The following is a 17,553-nucleotide window of genomic DNA, read 5'->3' as shown; positions in this document are numbered from 1 at the left end:
ATTCTTGCTGGTGGTGCTACAAGGCTGGGAAGTCTTCAAGCATGTTCCTGGGACATACGAGGCTTTTGTGTCACTGAGATGAGTACAGGGCCCCACAAGGCGGGTTTGACAGCCACGCACCAGAACAGAGCTGCTCAACTAAACATAATTCACCTGTGCTGGGTTGGGGGAGGCTCCACGATTCTGCTCAGCTGGGGCACAGGGAGGGCGCTGCAGCCTGGCAGAGCATCCCGAGCTGGGAAGGTGCTAGGAAAGCCCTTGCAAAGGTTCCTCTTGGCCTGATGCTCCCTGGCCTCATCCTTATATCCGGACGGGGTGCCAGTGTCAGGGAATGGCTGAGCGCCGCCACAAAGAGGCAGACTGCGGTTGCTCTTGGCGATCACAGCCTCCAGCAAACTAGGGTAGCAAGTCTGGGGGCCTGGGGAGGGAATCTGAGTCCTGAGTCTCCAAGCGCAGGATGGGGGGGGGGGCCCAAGGGAACAGACTCAGGAAGCAGGGAGGGTACTCTGGTGGGGGGGGCAAGTGTGGTTTTGGGAAGACAGCCCAGGCCATGGGGTGTGTGGGGGTGACTCTGATATGGGGCAGGAAAGGAGCCTGGGCCTAGTGTGAGCTGTCTGTGGCCTTGGAAGGGGGTGTCTGGGGGAAGGGGGGGGCTGAGCTTGGGGGGGGGGGAGGATACAGACTCTAGTGAAAGAGCTGTGAGGGCTGGCAGGGGCAGGACCTGGGCTGGGGGGGGGGGGCAGGGGCAGGACCTGGGCTGGGGGAGGGGGGACCATGGGGTAGGGGCAGGACCTGGGCTGGGGGAGGGGGGACCATGGGGTAGGGGCAGGACCTGGGCTGGGGGAGGGGGCATGGGGCAGGGGCAGGACCTGGGCTGGGGGGGGACCATGGGGCAGGGGCAGGACCTGGGCTGGGGGGGGGGTCCCATGGGGCAGGGGCAGGGCCTAGGCGGGGCAGGGGGTCCCTGAGGGGATCCCAGGTGAGCAGGGCAAGACCTGCCCTGCGGGGGTGGCAGAGGCAGGCCTGGGCTGGGGGTGTCTGAGGGGAGACGAAGGCGCCTAGGCCGAGCTGAGGCTCTGGATGGACCCCGCTACGTTACCTCCCACATTCGAAGCCCCATTGGCTGGTAGTTCTGTCCCTCTATCGGCCCAGCCAATCAGCGGCGTGCGGCTCCTCCAATGGCAGCTGGGGACGGGTCCACCCGGCGCAGCGGCCTAGGTGACGCGGGGACAGCCACAAAGAGGCTCCACCCCGGGAGTTCCAATGCTCGCTAAACCGGCGCGGCTCCTCCCCGGAGACTTTGTCACATGACGAGAAGAGCTGGCTTTCCCCCGCCACGTGACCCGAGAACCAATAGGATGCGCTAAAAGGCGACGCAAGGCAGGGCTCGGCCAATGGGAAGACGGCTGGAGGAGAGGAGGCGAGTGGCGGCCGGGCGCGGCAATTGTGGGGGGTGCTGGGCGAGACCATCAGGCACAAGTGCTGTCTCTGCAGGATCCCCCGCGTGCATCAGGGGCGAGGAGCGACCCCCGGGCCAGGTGTGAGGGGGCGGGGCCACGGTGGAAATGGGCGGGGCTGTAGTGGATGGGCGGGGCCACGGCAGGGACCTTGCGTGGGGTGGGACGGGACGGGGTGCCAGGGGGCAGCATGTGGGGTGGGACGGGGTGCCGGGGGGCAATGTGTGGGGTGGGCCAGGACGGGGTGCCGGACACGTGGCAGGGGTGCAGCTTGTGGGAATAGGGCCTGACAGGTACCAGGGAGGCAGTGGGTGGTGGGGAGGACTCGGTGCTGCAGAGTGTGTTGATGCTCCCAGTAGCTGCACAACTCCATTGGCAGCAGCATCTTCCCTTGGATTTCTGTTTCCTATGCCGGAGAGCAGCTCTAAGGCTGGAGCGGCATCAATAAGCCCTTCCGAGCCCTTTGGATGGGAATGCACAGGGAGAGTAGCAGAAACTGGCTTTTAGGGCTGCAGGCACCGGACTAACAAAAAGAGCTATCGCCTGGGCATCCCAGCTGTGTCTGGCCTTGGTTCCCAGTGTGGTCAGTGATCCGTGTCCAGCTGAGGACTTAGGGGAGAGGTGGGCAAAACAGCACGAGATGTTCAGTCTCACTAACCCAAGCAATAGATTGATTGGCTCAGCACATCCTTAACATCCTGTTTAGACAGCCACATCACAGTGACTAATGCATCTTCCCACCCCAGGGTGGCTGGTGCCCTGGAAGAGGGCATGCCCAGCTCACTAAGGAGACACTGTGAAAATGATAAGCCATTGTAATCAGCACAGGACATAGAAATGGAACTGGGGAGAGAAGAGAGACTGGTTAAAAGAAAGGCTCTGGGCTGCAAGTTGCAAAATCAGAAGCACAGGGATCTAGGGGTCATAGTGGACCACAAGTTGAATATGAGTCAACAGTATGATGCTGTTGCAAAAAAAGCAAATATGATTCTAGGTTGTATCAACAGGTGTGTTGTAAGCAAAACTCGTGAAGTCATTCTGCCGCTCTACTCTGCACTAGTTAGGCCTCAGCTGGAGTACTGTGTCCAGTTCTGGGCGCCACATTTCAAGAAAGATGTGGAGAAATTGGAAAGGGTACAGAGAAGAGCGACAAGAATGATTAAAGGTTTAGAGAACATGACCTATGAAGCCAGGCTTCATGAACTGGGCTTGTTTAGTTTGGAAAAAAGAAGATTAAGGGGGGACATGATAGCGGTTTTCAAATATCTAAAAGGGTGTCACAAGGAGGAAGGAGAAAATTTGTTCCTCTTGGTTTCTGAGGACAGGACAAGGAGTAATGGGCTTAAAGTGCAGCAGGGGAGGTTTAGATTGGACATTAGGAAAAAATTTCTAACTGTCAGGGTGGTCAAACATTGGAATAAATTGCCAAGAGAGGTGGTGGAATCTCCCTCTCTGGAGATATTTAAGAACAGGTTAGATAGACATCTGTCAGGGATGGTGTAGATGGAGCTTGGTCCTGCCTTGAGGGCGGGGGGCTGGACTCGATGACCTCTTGAGGTCCCTTCCAGTCCTATGATTCTATGATTAAGTGTAGCCAGGACATGTGGGAGGGATGATCTGGCAGCCAGAACCTGGGGCAGCTGGAGTGGCCAGAAGGATCTGGGAGCAGGGCAGGTGGCAAAGGAGACCACCTGGGTCTGTGATGGGATGAGGATGCAGGACAGGCCGGTGCTGGTTGAGACTCAGTGTGCATCTCCCACAGCAGGAACGAGCCCTATTCTATGCAGAGCTGAGGCAGTTGGATGTTGTGTTAGAAGCTGGGGCTCTTGATACCAGACAGGGATTGACAAACCCCAAGGTTGAGAATAGCCACAAAACTGTACAGGGAGTTGGAAGGGACAGTTGGCCTGAGGGCAAAGGAGTGAGCCCCAAGAAGGGAGAGGGGTAAGATTAAGAGCTGCAGCAAGGGGCTAAGAAGGTGCATCTACCTCTCTTGATTCCTCCTGGAGCTTCAGTCTGACAGGGGTTCCTGCTTGGCACTCCTGTGTGGCTGTTAAACAGCTGTCCTCCTTCCCCTCAGAGGTGGCTGCAGGTTGGTGCTGGGTATGGGGAAATGCTTTGGTAGCCTTCAGGGGAAAAGAGCTAGGAATGTACTGAGTTGATTATTTAGGGGTGGGGTGGGCCACTGGCCCACAAAAAAATCAGTGAGGGCCACACATACCTGAGAAGCAAAACAAAACCCCAAAAACCCACCTCACTGACCTGACTCCCAGCAGGTTTGGGGCTCACACTGCAGCCCTGCAGGCTGGATCCAAGTAAGCCAGGGACCAAATCTAGCCTGCGGGTGGTAGGATCTTCATGACTGATTTAGGATGTGGTCTCTCTCCAGCATTTTCTACTTATTTGTCCCTGGAAGAGGTCCCTGTGCAGCGCCGGAGGTAGACTCTCTCCATCACCGGGCTGGATTATCTCAGGGTTCAGGGCGCTGTGATTGGAATGGGGGTTTGAAACCCGCCTGCAAGGGTGGGGAGAGCCCATCTGCATCACTCTGTTGCCATGAGGTGCCTTGTTACCGGGGGCAATGTCAAAGGTGAGTGCCGGGCTACCATCTGGGCATGGGGTGGGGAATGGGGCATGTGGCAGGTACCAGCTCCCATCTGGCCCCAAGGCGGGGGGGGAGTGGCTGGCTCAGCAGGGGGGGGAACGGATCAGGGGCCTTTCCCTCTAGGAGGCACTGGCTGCAAATGGCTGTGTTTCCTGCCTCAGAGAGCTGGAGTTAAGGGGAGTGAGGACAAGATGGGGCTGGACCTGGGGATACTAGGTGGAGACAGGCCCTGGGTCACAGTCTCTCTCTTTCCCCCTCAGTCCTCGGGAAAGCTGTGCATTCTCTGTCCCGCATCGGAGACGAGCTCTACGTAGAGCCCACGGAGGACGGGGTAAGGGTGCAGCTCTAACCAGTGGGGGTGGGGGCACTGTTCTGATCCGAGGGGGAGGGGAGAACTGAAGGGAGAGAGCTTCCATCAGGGTTTGGGGGTTATTTATCGCAGGGCTCCTAGGGGAGTAAGTTGGGTCACCCTGGTTGGTGATGGAGCTGGCTCTTCCCTGAGGAGCTGCTGGGGATGAGGTGCTGGGTGGTGACAGGGCAGGCTCTCTCCTGGTAAGGGTCGGGGGGAGAGACTGTTTAATGAAGGGGTTGGCTCTCCCTTCCACAGCTCTCTCTACGTGCTGTCAACTCCTCCCGCTCGGCCTACGCCTGCTTCCTGTTTGCCCCGCTCTTTTTCCAGCTTTACGAGGAGGGGAGCCCAGACCCCGATGGGGAGACCTTCCGCTGTAAGGTCCTCATGAAGGTGAGGCTGCTGTGTGGGGCATCCAGGACAGGTTTCATTGGGGTGCCCGGGGGCAAGGCACAGGAGTAACTGGGATGTGGGGAGTCCTGCAGAGGGCCCTGGCTCGATTGTCTGTGTGTGGGGCTGGGCTCAGTTGCCCAGGGAGAGCTTTCTCCTAGCAGTTTGTCCCTGGTCTCTGTGTCAATGATGTGGGACTCTCCGTGGGGTGCCCTGCAGGGATCAGGAGTGGTGACTCTCTTCACCCTTGGCAGTGAGTGTAGCTGGCACGAGGAGGGGGGAGCAGGTATCAGGGGCTTGTGACCACCCTGTTCCATGGAAAAGAATCCTGGTGGGAACTGGGACTTCTGGGTTCTTTCCTGGGTTACAGCAGGAGGGCTGGGAGGCAGGATTCCTAGGTTCTTTCCCTGACTCTGGGAGGGGAATCGGTGTCTTGTGGTTACAGCAGGGGAGCCGGGAGCCAGGGCTCCTGGATTCTGTCCCCGGCTATGCTGGGTGGAGCTGCTCCATGAGGCTGTTTCCCCAGCTGTGTGGCAGGCAGTGAGGGTAGTGACAGGGTTGGGGGTGTGTCTCTCTCCTCCCAGTCCTTCCTGGGTGTGTTCCGCTCATTGCCCTCGCTGGAGAAGACGGTCGAGAAGTGTCTGATATCCCTGAAGCCCCGGGCCAGCCGACTGGTCGTGCAGCTGCACTGCAAATATGGTGAGTGCCGCCCTGTGGGGGCAAGAAGAGGCATCTAGGAAGCCCCATTAGTGGAGGGGGGTGGTGATTGGGGAGCCCTCCACTGGGAGGGATCATCTCAATAGTCAAGCAAGGGAGCCTGGATTGAGGCCTGGGGCCAGCGGACCTCTACCCACCTAGCTCCCAGTGCGAGGTACCAGGGAGCAGAAGGGACGCGTGCAGGTGGCTAGGGATGAGTGAAGCTTGGAGGGTGTGGAGGAGGGGCAGACCCCTGGCCTGGTTCCCTACTGAACACAAGGCCGGGCTGGGGAGGCGCATTGCGCAGGCTCCGGGTCTGCTGATGGCCATGATGGGGGATCCCTGAGCCGTTGTCCCTGTGCCCTTGGCAGGCGTCACCAAGACCCACAACCTGTCGTTCCAAGAGTGCGAGTTGCTGCAGGCCGTTTTCGACAAGGAGCTGTGCGCCAACGCCCTGCACGCCCCTGCCCGGTGAGTGGGCTCTGCTGAGTCTGGCCAGAGCCTGCCGTAAGGACGAGGGGTTCTCGGACACCTTTCTCAGGCCCCCAGCATGGTAGGAGGACCCCATCACCCGCTGGGGAGCTGTCGGAGCAGGGGCTGCTCCTGGGGGGCAGGGGCATTAGCCATGTGGGACCAGAGCTCAGAGTATTCACCACAGAGCGGGGGGACCTTGGGGCTCTGGGCTTGAGCCAATAGGGAGGGTTCAGGGCTTTAGCTGTGTGGGACTGGAGCCTTCGGGTTCACAAGCATCAGGGCTTGGCCCTCGAGGTTTCAGCCCCACAACTCCAGCCCTGTGAGGGTGCAGGGGTTCTGGGCTTTGGCTGCAGGCCCCACTGACCCTGAAACCAGCTTGCAAACTCCTGGGTCAGAGCCACTGGAGAGGGGGATCTGGGGGTATGTGCTGTCTCCTTTGGCTGGTGACTTGGCAAGGATGGTGTGGGAGGATCGGGGGCGGGGCAGAGGCTGATTCTCTGGGGTGCTAGGTGGGCACAGAGGGTAGGAGAAGGGGGCACTAGGCAGCTGTGCCTGTAGGGCAGGGTCACAGCTTGTTCACCTCTGGCGGCAGGGTGCTGGTGGATGCTGTGGTCCATTTCCCAGTGACGCTGGCCGAGGTGACGCTGGGGGTCAGCCCTGCCGGGAAGGTGAGCTTCCGCAACTACCTGGATGAGGAGACAGGTGAGCCATCGCCACCCTCCGTGGTTTACTGCTTGGATGGGCTCCCTCCCCCAGACACAGGCCCAGCTCAGGACTGTACCCTGCACTCCCTAGAAGGGAAAAGCTTTGTGTCCCCCTGCTCAGGGGCAGGATTGGAGGTGGCACTCGCTAAAGGGGAAGGGCTCCACGTCACACAGCAGGAGTCCCAGGGTTTGGACTGGCTGGCATCTCTGGGGCAGGAAGCTTTGGCAGCAGATGGAACAGTGGCGAGTGGGTGGTGGGCCGTGTTCCCTCTCACCTTTGCTATCCATGTGCAGATGTTTTTTCTGACAAGGTGTGGAATAAATGTTATGGGCACTAAGCATGCGTGAACGTGCACCACCAGTAGAAACAAAAACCTAGCCAGGGGGGCTCTGGTAATCAGCTTGCTGGCTTGACCCAGTCCTGAGCAGCCACACAAGCACCCAGTTTACAGGGAACACTCCTAGGCTATGTCTACACTTGCAGCTTCTTGAGTGAGAAATAAGCAAATGAAGCTAAGCCTCATTTGCATACCTAATGAGCCGATTATTTTCAGGAATAACGGCATTGCGCAAGAGCCTCTTTTGCAAAAATGACGGCTCATTCGGGATGCAAATGAGGCACGGCGATCGTCCACGCTTAGCCTCATTTGCATATTTCTCGAGCAAGAAGCTGTGAGTGTGGACATAGCCCTGGGGGATGGCTTGGCAGTGTTGGGCGCCCAGGGAGCTGCTGCTGAGCCCCCCCTCTCTTCTCAGAGCCCAGCAGGACAATGGTGACAGAGTTGTGCCTCTCCGAGGACGAGTTCCAGGATGTCCGGATACAGCAGCAATCGCATGTCACCTTCTGCCTCAAGGAGTTCCGGGTGAGTGAGTAGGGTCCCCCTGCTGTAGCCCCAGAGGGTGGGGCCACCCCACTGAATCTGTCTGTCTGCCCACAGGGTCTCCTGAGTTTTGCTGAGTCCTCCAACCTGCCCCTCAACATCTACTTCGACTGCCCTGGCAGGTATGTCCAGGCCGGCCTTGCAGGGGAGGAGGGGGATGCTCCCTCTACCTCAGTGCCCTGGGCCGGCTCTCCCCAGCTGGAGTCATGTTTTCATTGCCACTGTCATTTCCTGTCCATGTCTGTGATCCTCTTGATGGGTTGGGGGCCTCCCTTGTGCCCTCCCCACCCCCGTGCTGCAGATCTCTACACACACAGCCAGTGCTGTCCCTCTAGGGTCCTGATCCCTTCCCCATGTGTTTCATTCCACTCTGCTATCCCTGTAGGCCAGCCATCTTCACCCTGTCGGACCCCCTGCTGGAAGTGCACCTCGTCCTGGCCACCCTGTCAGACCCTAACAGCAGCTTAGAGGTCCCCTCCACAACCTTGCGGGCCCGACCAGCCAATGGGTAAGTAGGATCCTGAGGGTTTGACAGTGGCATGTAACCAGTTGTCATTAGGGTCCAGAGTGAACCACCCCAGTGAACTGTCTGGCTGGTGCCTCCCTCTTAGGGCTGCTATTGCAGACTCAAGCAACAGCTGCCGTGGGGCAGCCAAAGGGTAGGAGAGCTGGGCTACGGGGCTGATCACTGGAGGCAGGGGGAAGAGCCCATCTCCAGAGGCAAGGTTGGAGTCTGGCCCCAGCCCTGCTTCCCCTCTCCCCACAGCACTTTCCCCCCGGCTGTGCCTGATGATGACTTCAGTGGTGATGACATCGATTCCTACATGATTGCTATGGAGACCACGTGTGAGGAGGGGCCTGGGCTACCCTCCAGCCCCACCTTTCCCCAGAGACGCCCCCATCCAGGCGCTGCGCTGGAGTCAGAGAGCAGCTCCCTGGAAAGTGACCAGGAGGGGGCTGTGCCAGGGACCCCCCCACAGAAAAAGGTATGGGGGGGGCAGTGTGGGCAGAGCCACCTGGGCTGTTCTGGGGAGGGGAGCTGTGTGGACTTGCCCCTGGTGTACTGGAGCCAGTGGAAGGGGAACCACTGAGGGGGAGTATGGAGGAGGGGAAGCTGCAACGTTCTCCACTCACATCCTGCTGGATCTCTTACAGTTCCGCTCCTTGTTCTTTGGGTCGGTGCTGTCCCAGTCTCAGACGGGCACCCACACTGGGCCCAGCCAGGATGTGCTGGCTGAGGACAGCGAAGGAGAGTCCTGAGAGGTCCCGTTCTGCCCTTGCCCCCTCCCCAAGAGAGCCCCCGGCAGCCTGGATGGAGAAGCAGGACCTGGCACCTCTGCTGGAGCGGAGCCGGAAGTCTGGGCTGGGGCTGCTGCTTCCAAGCCACTGAACAGACCATGCCCTGTAAATAAACCCTTTGTAATAAAACAGGCTGCTGCCTCCAGGGCTGTTGCTGAAGGAGCTCGGCCCCTGCACTCCACCCCCCACAAAAAAAACACTGGCACCAGCTTGGGGGGAGGGGGGAGAATAGCAGGCAGGCTCCTGTACCTGGAAGAGGCTGTGCCAGGAGGGGGAGGCAAGGTATTCCCCACGCCCACCCTGTGCCTCTGGTTATTGTAGCCAAGCTAAGTCTCCCTTCTTGTAAGGCGGGGCGGGGGGGAGATCCCATACCATCTCCCTGAGCTTGTCCCGCAGAAAGAAGCCTGAATCAGAGCAAATTTCTGGCAGAGCCCAGGTGCCAGTCCCAAGGGGGCCAGAGCTGAGCTGAACCTCACAGTACCCCTCTGACTGCCCCACAAGCATAAGCTGACACAGGCCTGGTAACCCACCCCCCTTTCCTCTGCTTAGATGCCACCAACTCTGCCAGTGCCATGGGCTCCTACAGTGGCCCATGGCAACTGCCCGGCCCCCTTCTGCTGGGGGCACACACTAGGCACAGCTGGGCTGGGTCCTACTCCTGGGCACATGGCTGATCCCAGCTGTGCTCTTTCCTGGCCACAATGGAGGCAGAAAGCGTGGTCCTGTGCTCCCACCCCCCACATGCACAAAAGCCCCTTAGAACAGAGCCCAGGGAAGAAAGGGAAGGGCTGCTCTGAACCCCCCTTCCCTGAGCAGCTAAGTTCAGCCCGAGATCCTCTGCCATAGTGTAACCCCCAATGCCTCCTCCACCCAGCCTGGACTCAGCTGCCTCTGCCCCCCTCAGCAGCCAAGGGGCCCCTCTCTCCTTTGCCCCACCAGGAAGATAGATCAGAGCGCCAGCATAACTCTCCATGCAGTTAGTGACAGCACGGCTCTCCCCAGGAAGGCGAGATAGGAAGCCCCTGTGGGATTGGGGGCAGCAAGCAGGTGCTGAGGGGAGATGCCCCAGGGCATGGAGAATGGTAGGGGGCAGTTCCTGGAACGGGCAGAGCCTCAGCCCAGGGCTGGCTGGGGTCTATAACCTGTCAGGGAAGCCCTGGCCCAGGCTAGGAACAGAGGGAAGGGGAAGCAGCAGGGTTAAGAATTTCTGGTAAATATTTATTCAAAAAGATTCTCAGCAGCAGGGGGGAGGGGCAGGGGCTCAACTGGCAAAATAGACGTGATCCAAAAAAAAAAGAAAAGTGAAACCCCCTCCCCCCAAATCAAGAGCCATCCCCAGCCCCCCCTCCCTGGAGCAGGATTTTTGGTAGCAAACTCCAGGAGTTTAAAAATAACAATTCAGCTCTGCCCCAGGCAGGCAGGGTGGGCACTGGACAGCAGAGCCCCGGTGCAGAGAGCCAGGGCAGCCGGGGGGGTGGGCCCAGCCCCCCAGTCCGTGGGGCAGGGTGGGGGGGAACAGCCGGTTACTTCTTGGCTTTGGCCGAGTTGCGCGGGGGCGTGACAGGGCGCCCGCCGGGGGTCAGGCCGCTGAACTGCCCGTACTTGCCCTTGTTCTTGTCAGCTGGTTTCAGGATCTGCAGGAGGAAAGGTGGGTTGGCTGTGGGGACGGGGGGGGGTGGGCCCTGCCCACGGAGAGCTGGCACAGCTGCTGGTCCATGACGCATGCCAGCCCCCACAGCCCACAGGATCTACTGCTTTTGAAATTAGCTGAAGAAGTGGCTGCCATGGAGACACCCACCTGCCACCCGGCATGCAGGTTCCTATGAGGCCCAGACCTTTCCCCAGCTGGGCTGTCCCCCGCCCCCCCGCCCCCCCCCCCGTCCTCTGCAGATTTCCTCCTCAAGTCGCCCTTATACCAACCAAGGCCTGACTCCCCTCCCACTTCCTGCCCACAGAGGGCTAGAGCTGCCCGACATCCTCTCTGGATCTGCCTGGCACAAAGCTCAGGCTTTAGGGCCAATGCTGCCCCCGTGGAACTGGTTTCACCTGCCCCGGCAGGGCAGGGCACTGCCCCCTCCCTGGCTCACCTGGAAGGAGCACATGAGTGTCTCATCCACGCTCATCATGGCACCCGCGTTGTCAAACTCGCCACAGTAATTGGGGGCGGAGAAAAGTGTCACCAGCTGGCGCTTGGCAAAGAACTCGTAACCATCTTCCACTACCTGGGGCAGGGAGACATGGCGTAATACCCAGCCCTGGAGCACCGCTCTACCCACCTCAGGCACAGGGACCTCTGCTCAGTGCCCCCAGCTCTGCCTGACGTCACAGTGAATGTCCCAAAAGTCACAGCCTGGCACCATAGGCCAACCCCTCTCCATCACCCATGCAGGAGGTAGGAGCAGGAAACAGACTCCTCCAAACAATACAAGCCAGCCCACACCAGCAGGTTCCTGCACCCCAGCCAGGGGAAATCTTTCCAGCAGAGCACCCCATGCAGCTCTGCCAAGGCTTCTGCACCGCAACCCACAGGGCCTTGCTATCCCAACCCTTCTGATGCCCCTCAATCCCACCCCACAGCACCTTTGAGCCGGTACCTGGTGTGCCCTACAGATCAGGTCCAGGTCATGTTTGTGCAGGAACTTGGCGACCACCTCGGAGCCAAAGGTGAAGGAGACACCACGATCATTCTCGCCCCAGCCCTGGACATCCTTGTCAGGGTCAGACCACAGGAGGTCGCACAGCAGCCCCTGATCCGGCACGTCTGTGGGGCGCATGATCCTGCGGATCTGCTCCATTGACTGCAAGTCTGGAGACAGCCCTGAAGGGAGGGGAGATGGGTCTGTTAGACTCTGTCCCTCACTGGAGCCTGGCCCACTCTGGCAGCATAATAGGGTCCTTCATTTTCAGTTTTTATTTTTTCCCCCGGCAATTTATCAGTATTTAACCTTACAACCACAAAAAGAGGTGGGGAGGGGGAATCATTTTTCTGTGTAAATATCAGGATTTATTTTGGTAGGTGAAAACACAGTAAAGTGTCCAGTAGATTAAGGGTTTGAATTCTGTTCATCAGTGTGGTTTGCTACAGAACTAAAACAGAACAACACATAATGTCACCTCTGAGTTTCAGAAAACAATGTATAGGTTGCTGGTGCTGAACCACGGGAGGTCAGTATTGTCTAGCAGCATCGCCAACACGTCCACTGCTTACTGGGCTCGTGACAAGACATTTAGGGGTAAATCAGAGCAAAGCAACAGCACAGAACCAGGACCGGTGGCTGTAAACCAACTTTATGGGACCCTGGGAAACTTGGCCACGCCCATGGTAAGTGGACATCCAGCTGCCTAAATCATGCCAGACCACAGATGATGCTGGAGCAGAGTGTGCCATACTAGAAAGGTTCAACCTGTATCTTTAATCCCCTTCATTTGACTAAAAATGTTACTGATGTAGACTTAGAACTATTAGCCTATAAATATTTACATTTAATAATTGGGCCACACCATTTGCAGCAGACAATTTCATCTTTCTCGCCTGTTTCTGTTTTTAATTTTTCAATACTTGTATTCTGAAATGTATTTAGAAAGATTATCATTTCCTCCCGTTAGTGAGTCAGAGCTTTAAACCATTACCTGCTAAAAAACTTGAAACATGTATGTGGTGGGCGTGAGATTCATCAGTACATTCAGATGCTCACGTACTTCAGAGCTTGCATGCATGCCCACTTGTTTATTGGGTGCATCTTTTAGGCTAATACAAGGCTGCTTGCATCAGGCAGCTTTGCATAACCACACAGACTCCTGTATTACTGCAATGCACTGTATTTTCCTAATAAATTATCTTTATATATTTAAAGGATACAAAAATGAGGTGAAAATTAGAAAAAAAATTGAATACTTTTTGTAAAATCCAGGGATTTTTTAATCAAAACCTGTTTAAACTGAATATATGAAGGGGCTTACATAATATCCACGCCCAGTCACAGCCCCATAGCAACTGCCCTCCCCCACATATCTGCATTGCAGCACCCCACCCCAGATATGCCCCATACTCCGCTCCAGATGGGGTCCTGCAGCAGGCAGGAAGCTGCTCCCTCTGCCTGACCCTCCGGTTAACCTGTTACCAGATAAGCATGCCGGTCAGGCTAATGCTTACTGCATAACTGGTTAACCTTTTACATCCCTACCCAGCATCCTCTAGCCCTGCCTAGCACCCACCCCACCCACGCAGCAATGCCCTGCCCAGCCCAAAGCCCCTGGTGCCTAGCTCCCCCTGCCATCCCTAGCAGCACCCTCTGCTGGGCCAAGCCCCTTTGGAGTTCCTGCAGCACCCCGCTGTGCCGTCTCCCTCCCTACTGGGGACAAGGAGGCACCACCCCGCCCCTTGCCTCGCAGCCCTTTCACCCACCTCCATGGCAGCAGAAGATTTTCTCATCCACAATGGCAGCAATGGGCAGGCAGTTGAAGCAGTCGGTGAACGTCTTCCACAGCTTGATGTTGTAGCGCCTCTTGCCTGTGAGACAACAGGGCGGGTGGGGGCCCAGTCACTGAGGCAGACATGGGAGGGGGCCGGACCCACCAATCCTTCCAAGGCTGGGCCCTGGTCTGCGGGGCAAGACCCAGGTCATACAGGGAGCAAAGTGAACCATGCAGGGATGGTGCACAGGGCTTTCTTCTACAGGGGATGCCAGTCTAGCCCCAGGGTTAGCTAGACAGCACCTGGGAGGTTGGGCAGAGGCTGCCCTCTGCCATGGATGCTGGCGCACTTGTGGTTGGAGGTGTGGGGGTCATGGTGGTCAGGGCAGAGGAGGCACAAGAGTACAGACGTGGGACTGTAAGGGAATGCACGGGGGCAGGAGAAATGGGTGCACCCTCATGGTACATGCCGTATAGTCGATGCTGGTGCACTCCTGGTGGCGTGTGGGGAGCAGGGTGGTGGGGACTCGGGCAGGGGCCACACTCACACTCATCGTAGAAGCCGTAGATACGGTTGATGCTGGCGCACTCGTGGTTGCCACGCAGCAGGAAGAAGTTCTCAGGGTACTTGATCTTGTAGGCCAACAGGAGGCAGATGGTCTCCAATGACTGCTTGCCCCGGTCCACATAGTCGCCCAGAAAGAGGTAGTTGCTCTCAGGCGGAAAGCCCCCATATTCAAAGAGCCGCAGCAGGTCATAGTACTGCCCGTGGATGTCACCTGGGGAGGGCAGGAAGTGAGATAAGGATCACCCTCCAAATCCCCCCCCCCGAAGAGTCACCTCTGGAAAGGGCCAGCAAGGGGGCCACAGTTCCACCCCTGACCTCCCACCCAGCCCGGTCTGAGCCAGGGACTCCACCCACAGCAAACAAGGGGTGCAGGGAATCCCCACATCATCTCTCCCACGGCAGCTCCCGCCCCCCAGCCTCACTCACCACAGATCTTGAGCGGCGCTTCCAGCTCCAGCAGGATGGGCTGGCTCAGGAAGATCTCCCGCGACTTGAGGCAGAGGCCCCGGATCTCGTTCTCCGTCAGCTGCACATTTTTGCCAGGCCGCGAGCCTTGCACTGCAACATAGAACAGTGGGTGTCTGCTGGGTCGAGGTCCTAGCTCCTGCACTGCTCAGAGACACTCCCACAGATCCCAGGGCCACTCCACAGATGCTGGAATGATCCAGGGGGCCACAGGGCTGAACCCGGAGGTTCTTCTGGACAGGCCCGTGTACCACATCCCAGCCAAAGGCCAAGGGTTTGCCCTGCCCCTTCCACTTGAAGGCCAGGTTAACAGGTGACTCAAGACCAACAAAGGGGGAAGGAAGAAGGCACCACAAGAGTCCTGGCCTAGCCTGGGTCCTCACTGATCTGTGCAGGCAGCTCAAGGAGGCGCAGTTAGGCTGGGATCACACAGGCCCCTTGGCCAGAACCCAGATGGGCTCTTCAAACACTAGGACAGCTGGGAGGCCCTGAGCCCCTCTCCCTCGTCCTGCTGAGTCAGCCAGTGCCCCCCACCATGGAGTAGGATCGGAGTTGGTGCATGCTAGAGGGAAGCCTATTCCCTACTCCCTAGCTCTGGAGTGGCCAACCTGTGGCTCTTCTGAAGTTAATATGTGACTCCTTGCTCAGGGCACTGACTCCGGGGCTGCAGCTCCAGCTGCCAACCTTCCAGTGCTCAACTCGGCTCCACCTCCTCCTCCAAGTGTATCGCACCCTCCCTCCTTTCCTCCCCCACAGAGCCTCCTAAGTGCCTTGAAACAGCTGATTGCAGTGGGCAGGAGGTACGGGAAAGAAAAAGGAGGCGCTGACCGGTGGGGCATCTGGTGGGGAAAAGATAATGGAGACGGGAAAGGAGGCACCTGATGGGGACTGCTGACAAATTACTGTAGCTCTTGGGCAATGTACATAGGTAAACTGTGGCTCCTTCTCAGGCAGGCCACACTTGCCCTACTGGTCACACTGGAGTGCTTTCCGCCACCGCACACTGCAGAATACACAAGCTTCGAGAGGCAGGTGGCCCAGCAACTGATGCTGGACTGGCATGCTGGGTTCTTTCCCCACCTCTGAATTGCTCTAATCTTAGGCTGCTTCCGTCCCCCATGCCTCAGTTTCCTTACGTGCCTCGGTTTCCTTATATGACACAGGGAACCGATGCCTCTGCTTTGCAATATGTGATGGACAAGAATGGGAGATCACATAATCTGCCATTCAGCACCTGCTTCAGCCCAGGGTCTAGCCCCAGTGGTCTGCTGCCAATCTGGCCAACGTAGCTGGGGTCCCCTCCCCCCCCAACACCCCTAGTGTTAAAAGGATCAGGGAAGTAACAGCTAATCTCCCCCACACATTTTGTTGGCAGCACTGGAACAAAGAAGTTAGCACTAGGAAGACTGGTTAACACCTCCCCCCTCCCCGTTTCACATATACACAAGGGGGGGGGGGGGGCTGGCCAGGAAAGCAGGGGTTACTCAACATTCCCCGCACCTACTCTGGCCCCAGGACTGCTCAGGCCGGTCCCAGCCCTCCAGAACTCAGGCTCCTCCCCACACTCCCCCAGGGCTTTCAGGAAGAAGGAAACTGACGTCAGACACAGCAGGGCTCTGGGGGCGGGTGGGGTGAAGGGAGCTCGATTCCCCCCCGCTCCCCATAACTAATGTTGCTGGGGGCCGGCCTGGGGGATAGTCCCCATTCTTTGCGTGGAATTAAGTGGCGGGGAGGGTGAAAGGCCAGGAACACCCCACTCCCTGCCCCCCTCTTCCTCCACCAACAGCCACACTCTTCCCCCCATCTGAGATCAAGCCCCCACCGCGCCTCCAGGAATAGGAGTCTCTAGCTCCTCCATGGGGCCTATGGGCAGCGCGCCCCACACGGGGCTGCAGCGAAACGGACCCGTCAGGGGCCCGGGGCAGCGTGGAAGAGACCACTGGAGCTCCGCGACCCCCACGCCGCCTTCCCGCGTAGGGGCCAGCCCCGGCCCTCCTTGCACCCACCCACTCCCTGCGCCCAGCCCCGCGTGGGGCCGCCCTCCGCCCGGGATCGCCCAGCCGGCAGGAAGAGCCGAGCGAAAACAAAGGAGCGAACGCGGAACTTCCCGGAGCGCCCGGCCCGGGTCTTTGCAGCCCCGGGGCTTCCCGCAGCCCTTCCCGGCCGGCGGCCCAGCCTATGCACGGGGGGGGGGGGGGGCAGGATGCAACCGGGCAGCCCCCCCCCCCACGCCCGCAGCCCCCTGCTCGGGCCTCCCCCGCACCTTCCAGCAGCCGCCCAATGATGGAGTCCAAGTTGAGTTTCTCGCCCTCCGACATGGCGGCTTTGCGGAGGGGCAGGCCCGGACGCCTGGCTTCCTGCTGCTGCACTCGCCCCCCACCCGCCTGGCTGCGCTAGGTCCGGGCCGACTGGAGGCTGCTGGGGCCGAGAACCTGCCGGCTCTGCCGCTTTCAGCCAGGAGGCGGGTCGGGAGCGCGCGGCCTGCCGCCCCACCTAGAGGAGCGGAGGGATCATTGGCAGCCACCCGCCCAGAGCCCCGGGGGAGGGGCGCCGTTCCGCAGCCCGTCCCCTGCCAGCAGGGGGCGCTGGCTGCCGGGCGCTCCCAGCGACACCAGCCGGACCTCGGCCAGCACAGGGAGTTATGGGGAGCGGGGTGGGAGCGCAGGCTGCAGGTGGAGCACGGAGCTAGTCTAGACCCGGCCTCTGCCGGCAGGGGGCGCTGTGGGGGTGGGGCACTAGCTGTAAGGAGCTCCCATCTACACTAGCCCGGCTTCTGCCAGCAGGGGGTGCTGGGGGGTGGGGGCACTATCTGTAAGGAGCTCCCAGCTACACTAGCCCGGCTTCTGCCAGCAGGGGGTGCTGGGGGGTGCGGGCACTATCTGTAAGGAGCTCCCAGCTACACTAGCCCGGCTTCTGCCAGCAGGGGGTGCTGTGGGGTGGGGGCACTAGCTGTAAGGAGCTCCCAGCTACACTAGCCCGGCCTCTGCCAGCAGGGGGTGCTGGGGGGTGGGGGCACTAGCTGTAAGGAGATCCCAGCTACACTAGCCCGGCCTCTGCCAGCAGGGGGTGCTGTGGGGTGGGGGCACTAGCTGTAAGGAGCTCCCAGCTACACTAGCCCGGCCTCTGCCAGCAGGGGGTGCTGGGGGGTGGGGGCACTATCTGTAAGGAGCTCCCAGCTACACTAGCCTGGCCTCTGCCAGCAGGGGGTGCTGTGGGGTGGGGGCACTAGCTGTAAGGAGCTCCCAGCTACAT

At 59.2% G+C, this 17,553-nt stretch overlaps 2 protein-coding genes across 2 annotated transcripts; one reads left to right on the top strand and one right to left on the bottom strand.

Annotated features, from left to right (window-relative positions):
- The first annotated feature begins 1,382 nt into the window (after positions 1–1,382).
- RAD9A (RAD9 checkpoint clamp component A) lies at positions 1,383–8,993 on the top strand. Its single transcript, XM_075928528.1, has 12 exons — positions 1,383–1,538; positions 3,847–4,047; positions 4,323–4,393; positions 4,670–4,804; positions 5,386–5,500; positions 5,869–5,968; positions 6,564–6,673; positions 7,432–7,538; positions 7,614–7,678; positions 7,942–8,064; positions 8,323–8,542; positions 8,712–8,993. The coding sequence occupies exons 2-12, from the start codon at positions 4,014–4,016 to the stop codon at positions 8,814–8,816; spliced, it is 1,185 nt and encodes a 394-aa protein (XP_075784643.1). The 5' UTR covers positions 1,383–1,538; positions 3,847–4,013; the 3' UTR covers positions 8,817–8,993.
- A 1,059-nt stretch (positions 8,994–10,052) lies between these two features.
- Positions 10,053–16,776, bottom strand: PPP1CA (protein phosphatase 1 catalytic subunit alpha). Its single transcript, XM_075928529.1, has 7 exons — positions 16,565–16,776; positions 14,263–14,394; positions 13,817–14,047; positions 13,261–13,365; positions 11,450–11,673; positions 10,943–11,077; positions 10,053–10,489 (listed from the first exon to the last, which is right to left on the bottom strand). The coding sequence occupies exons 1-7, from the start codon at positions 16,617–16,619 to the stop codon at positions 10,379–10,381; spliced, it is 993 nt and encodes a 330-aa protein (XP_075784644.1). The 5' UTR covers positions 16,620–16,776; the 3' UTR covers positions 10,053–10,378.
- Positions 16,777–17,553: the final 777 nt, after the last annotated feature.

This window comes from Pelodiscus sinensis, chromosome 4 (genome assembly GCF_049634645.1).
Source record: "Pelodiscus sinensis isolate JC-2024 chromosome 4, ASM4963464v1, whole genome shotgun sequence".
Classification (NCBI taxonomy): Eukaryota; Metazoa; Chordata; order Testudines; family Trionychidae; genus Pelodiscus; species Pelodiscus sinensis.
The sequence above is the reverse complement of the archived record's forward strand: the minus strand, read 5'-3'. Positions and strand labels throughout refer to the sequence as shown.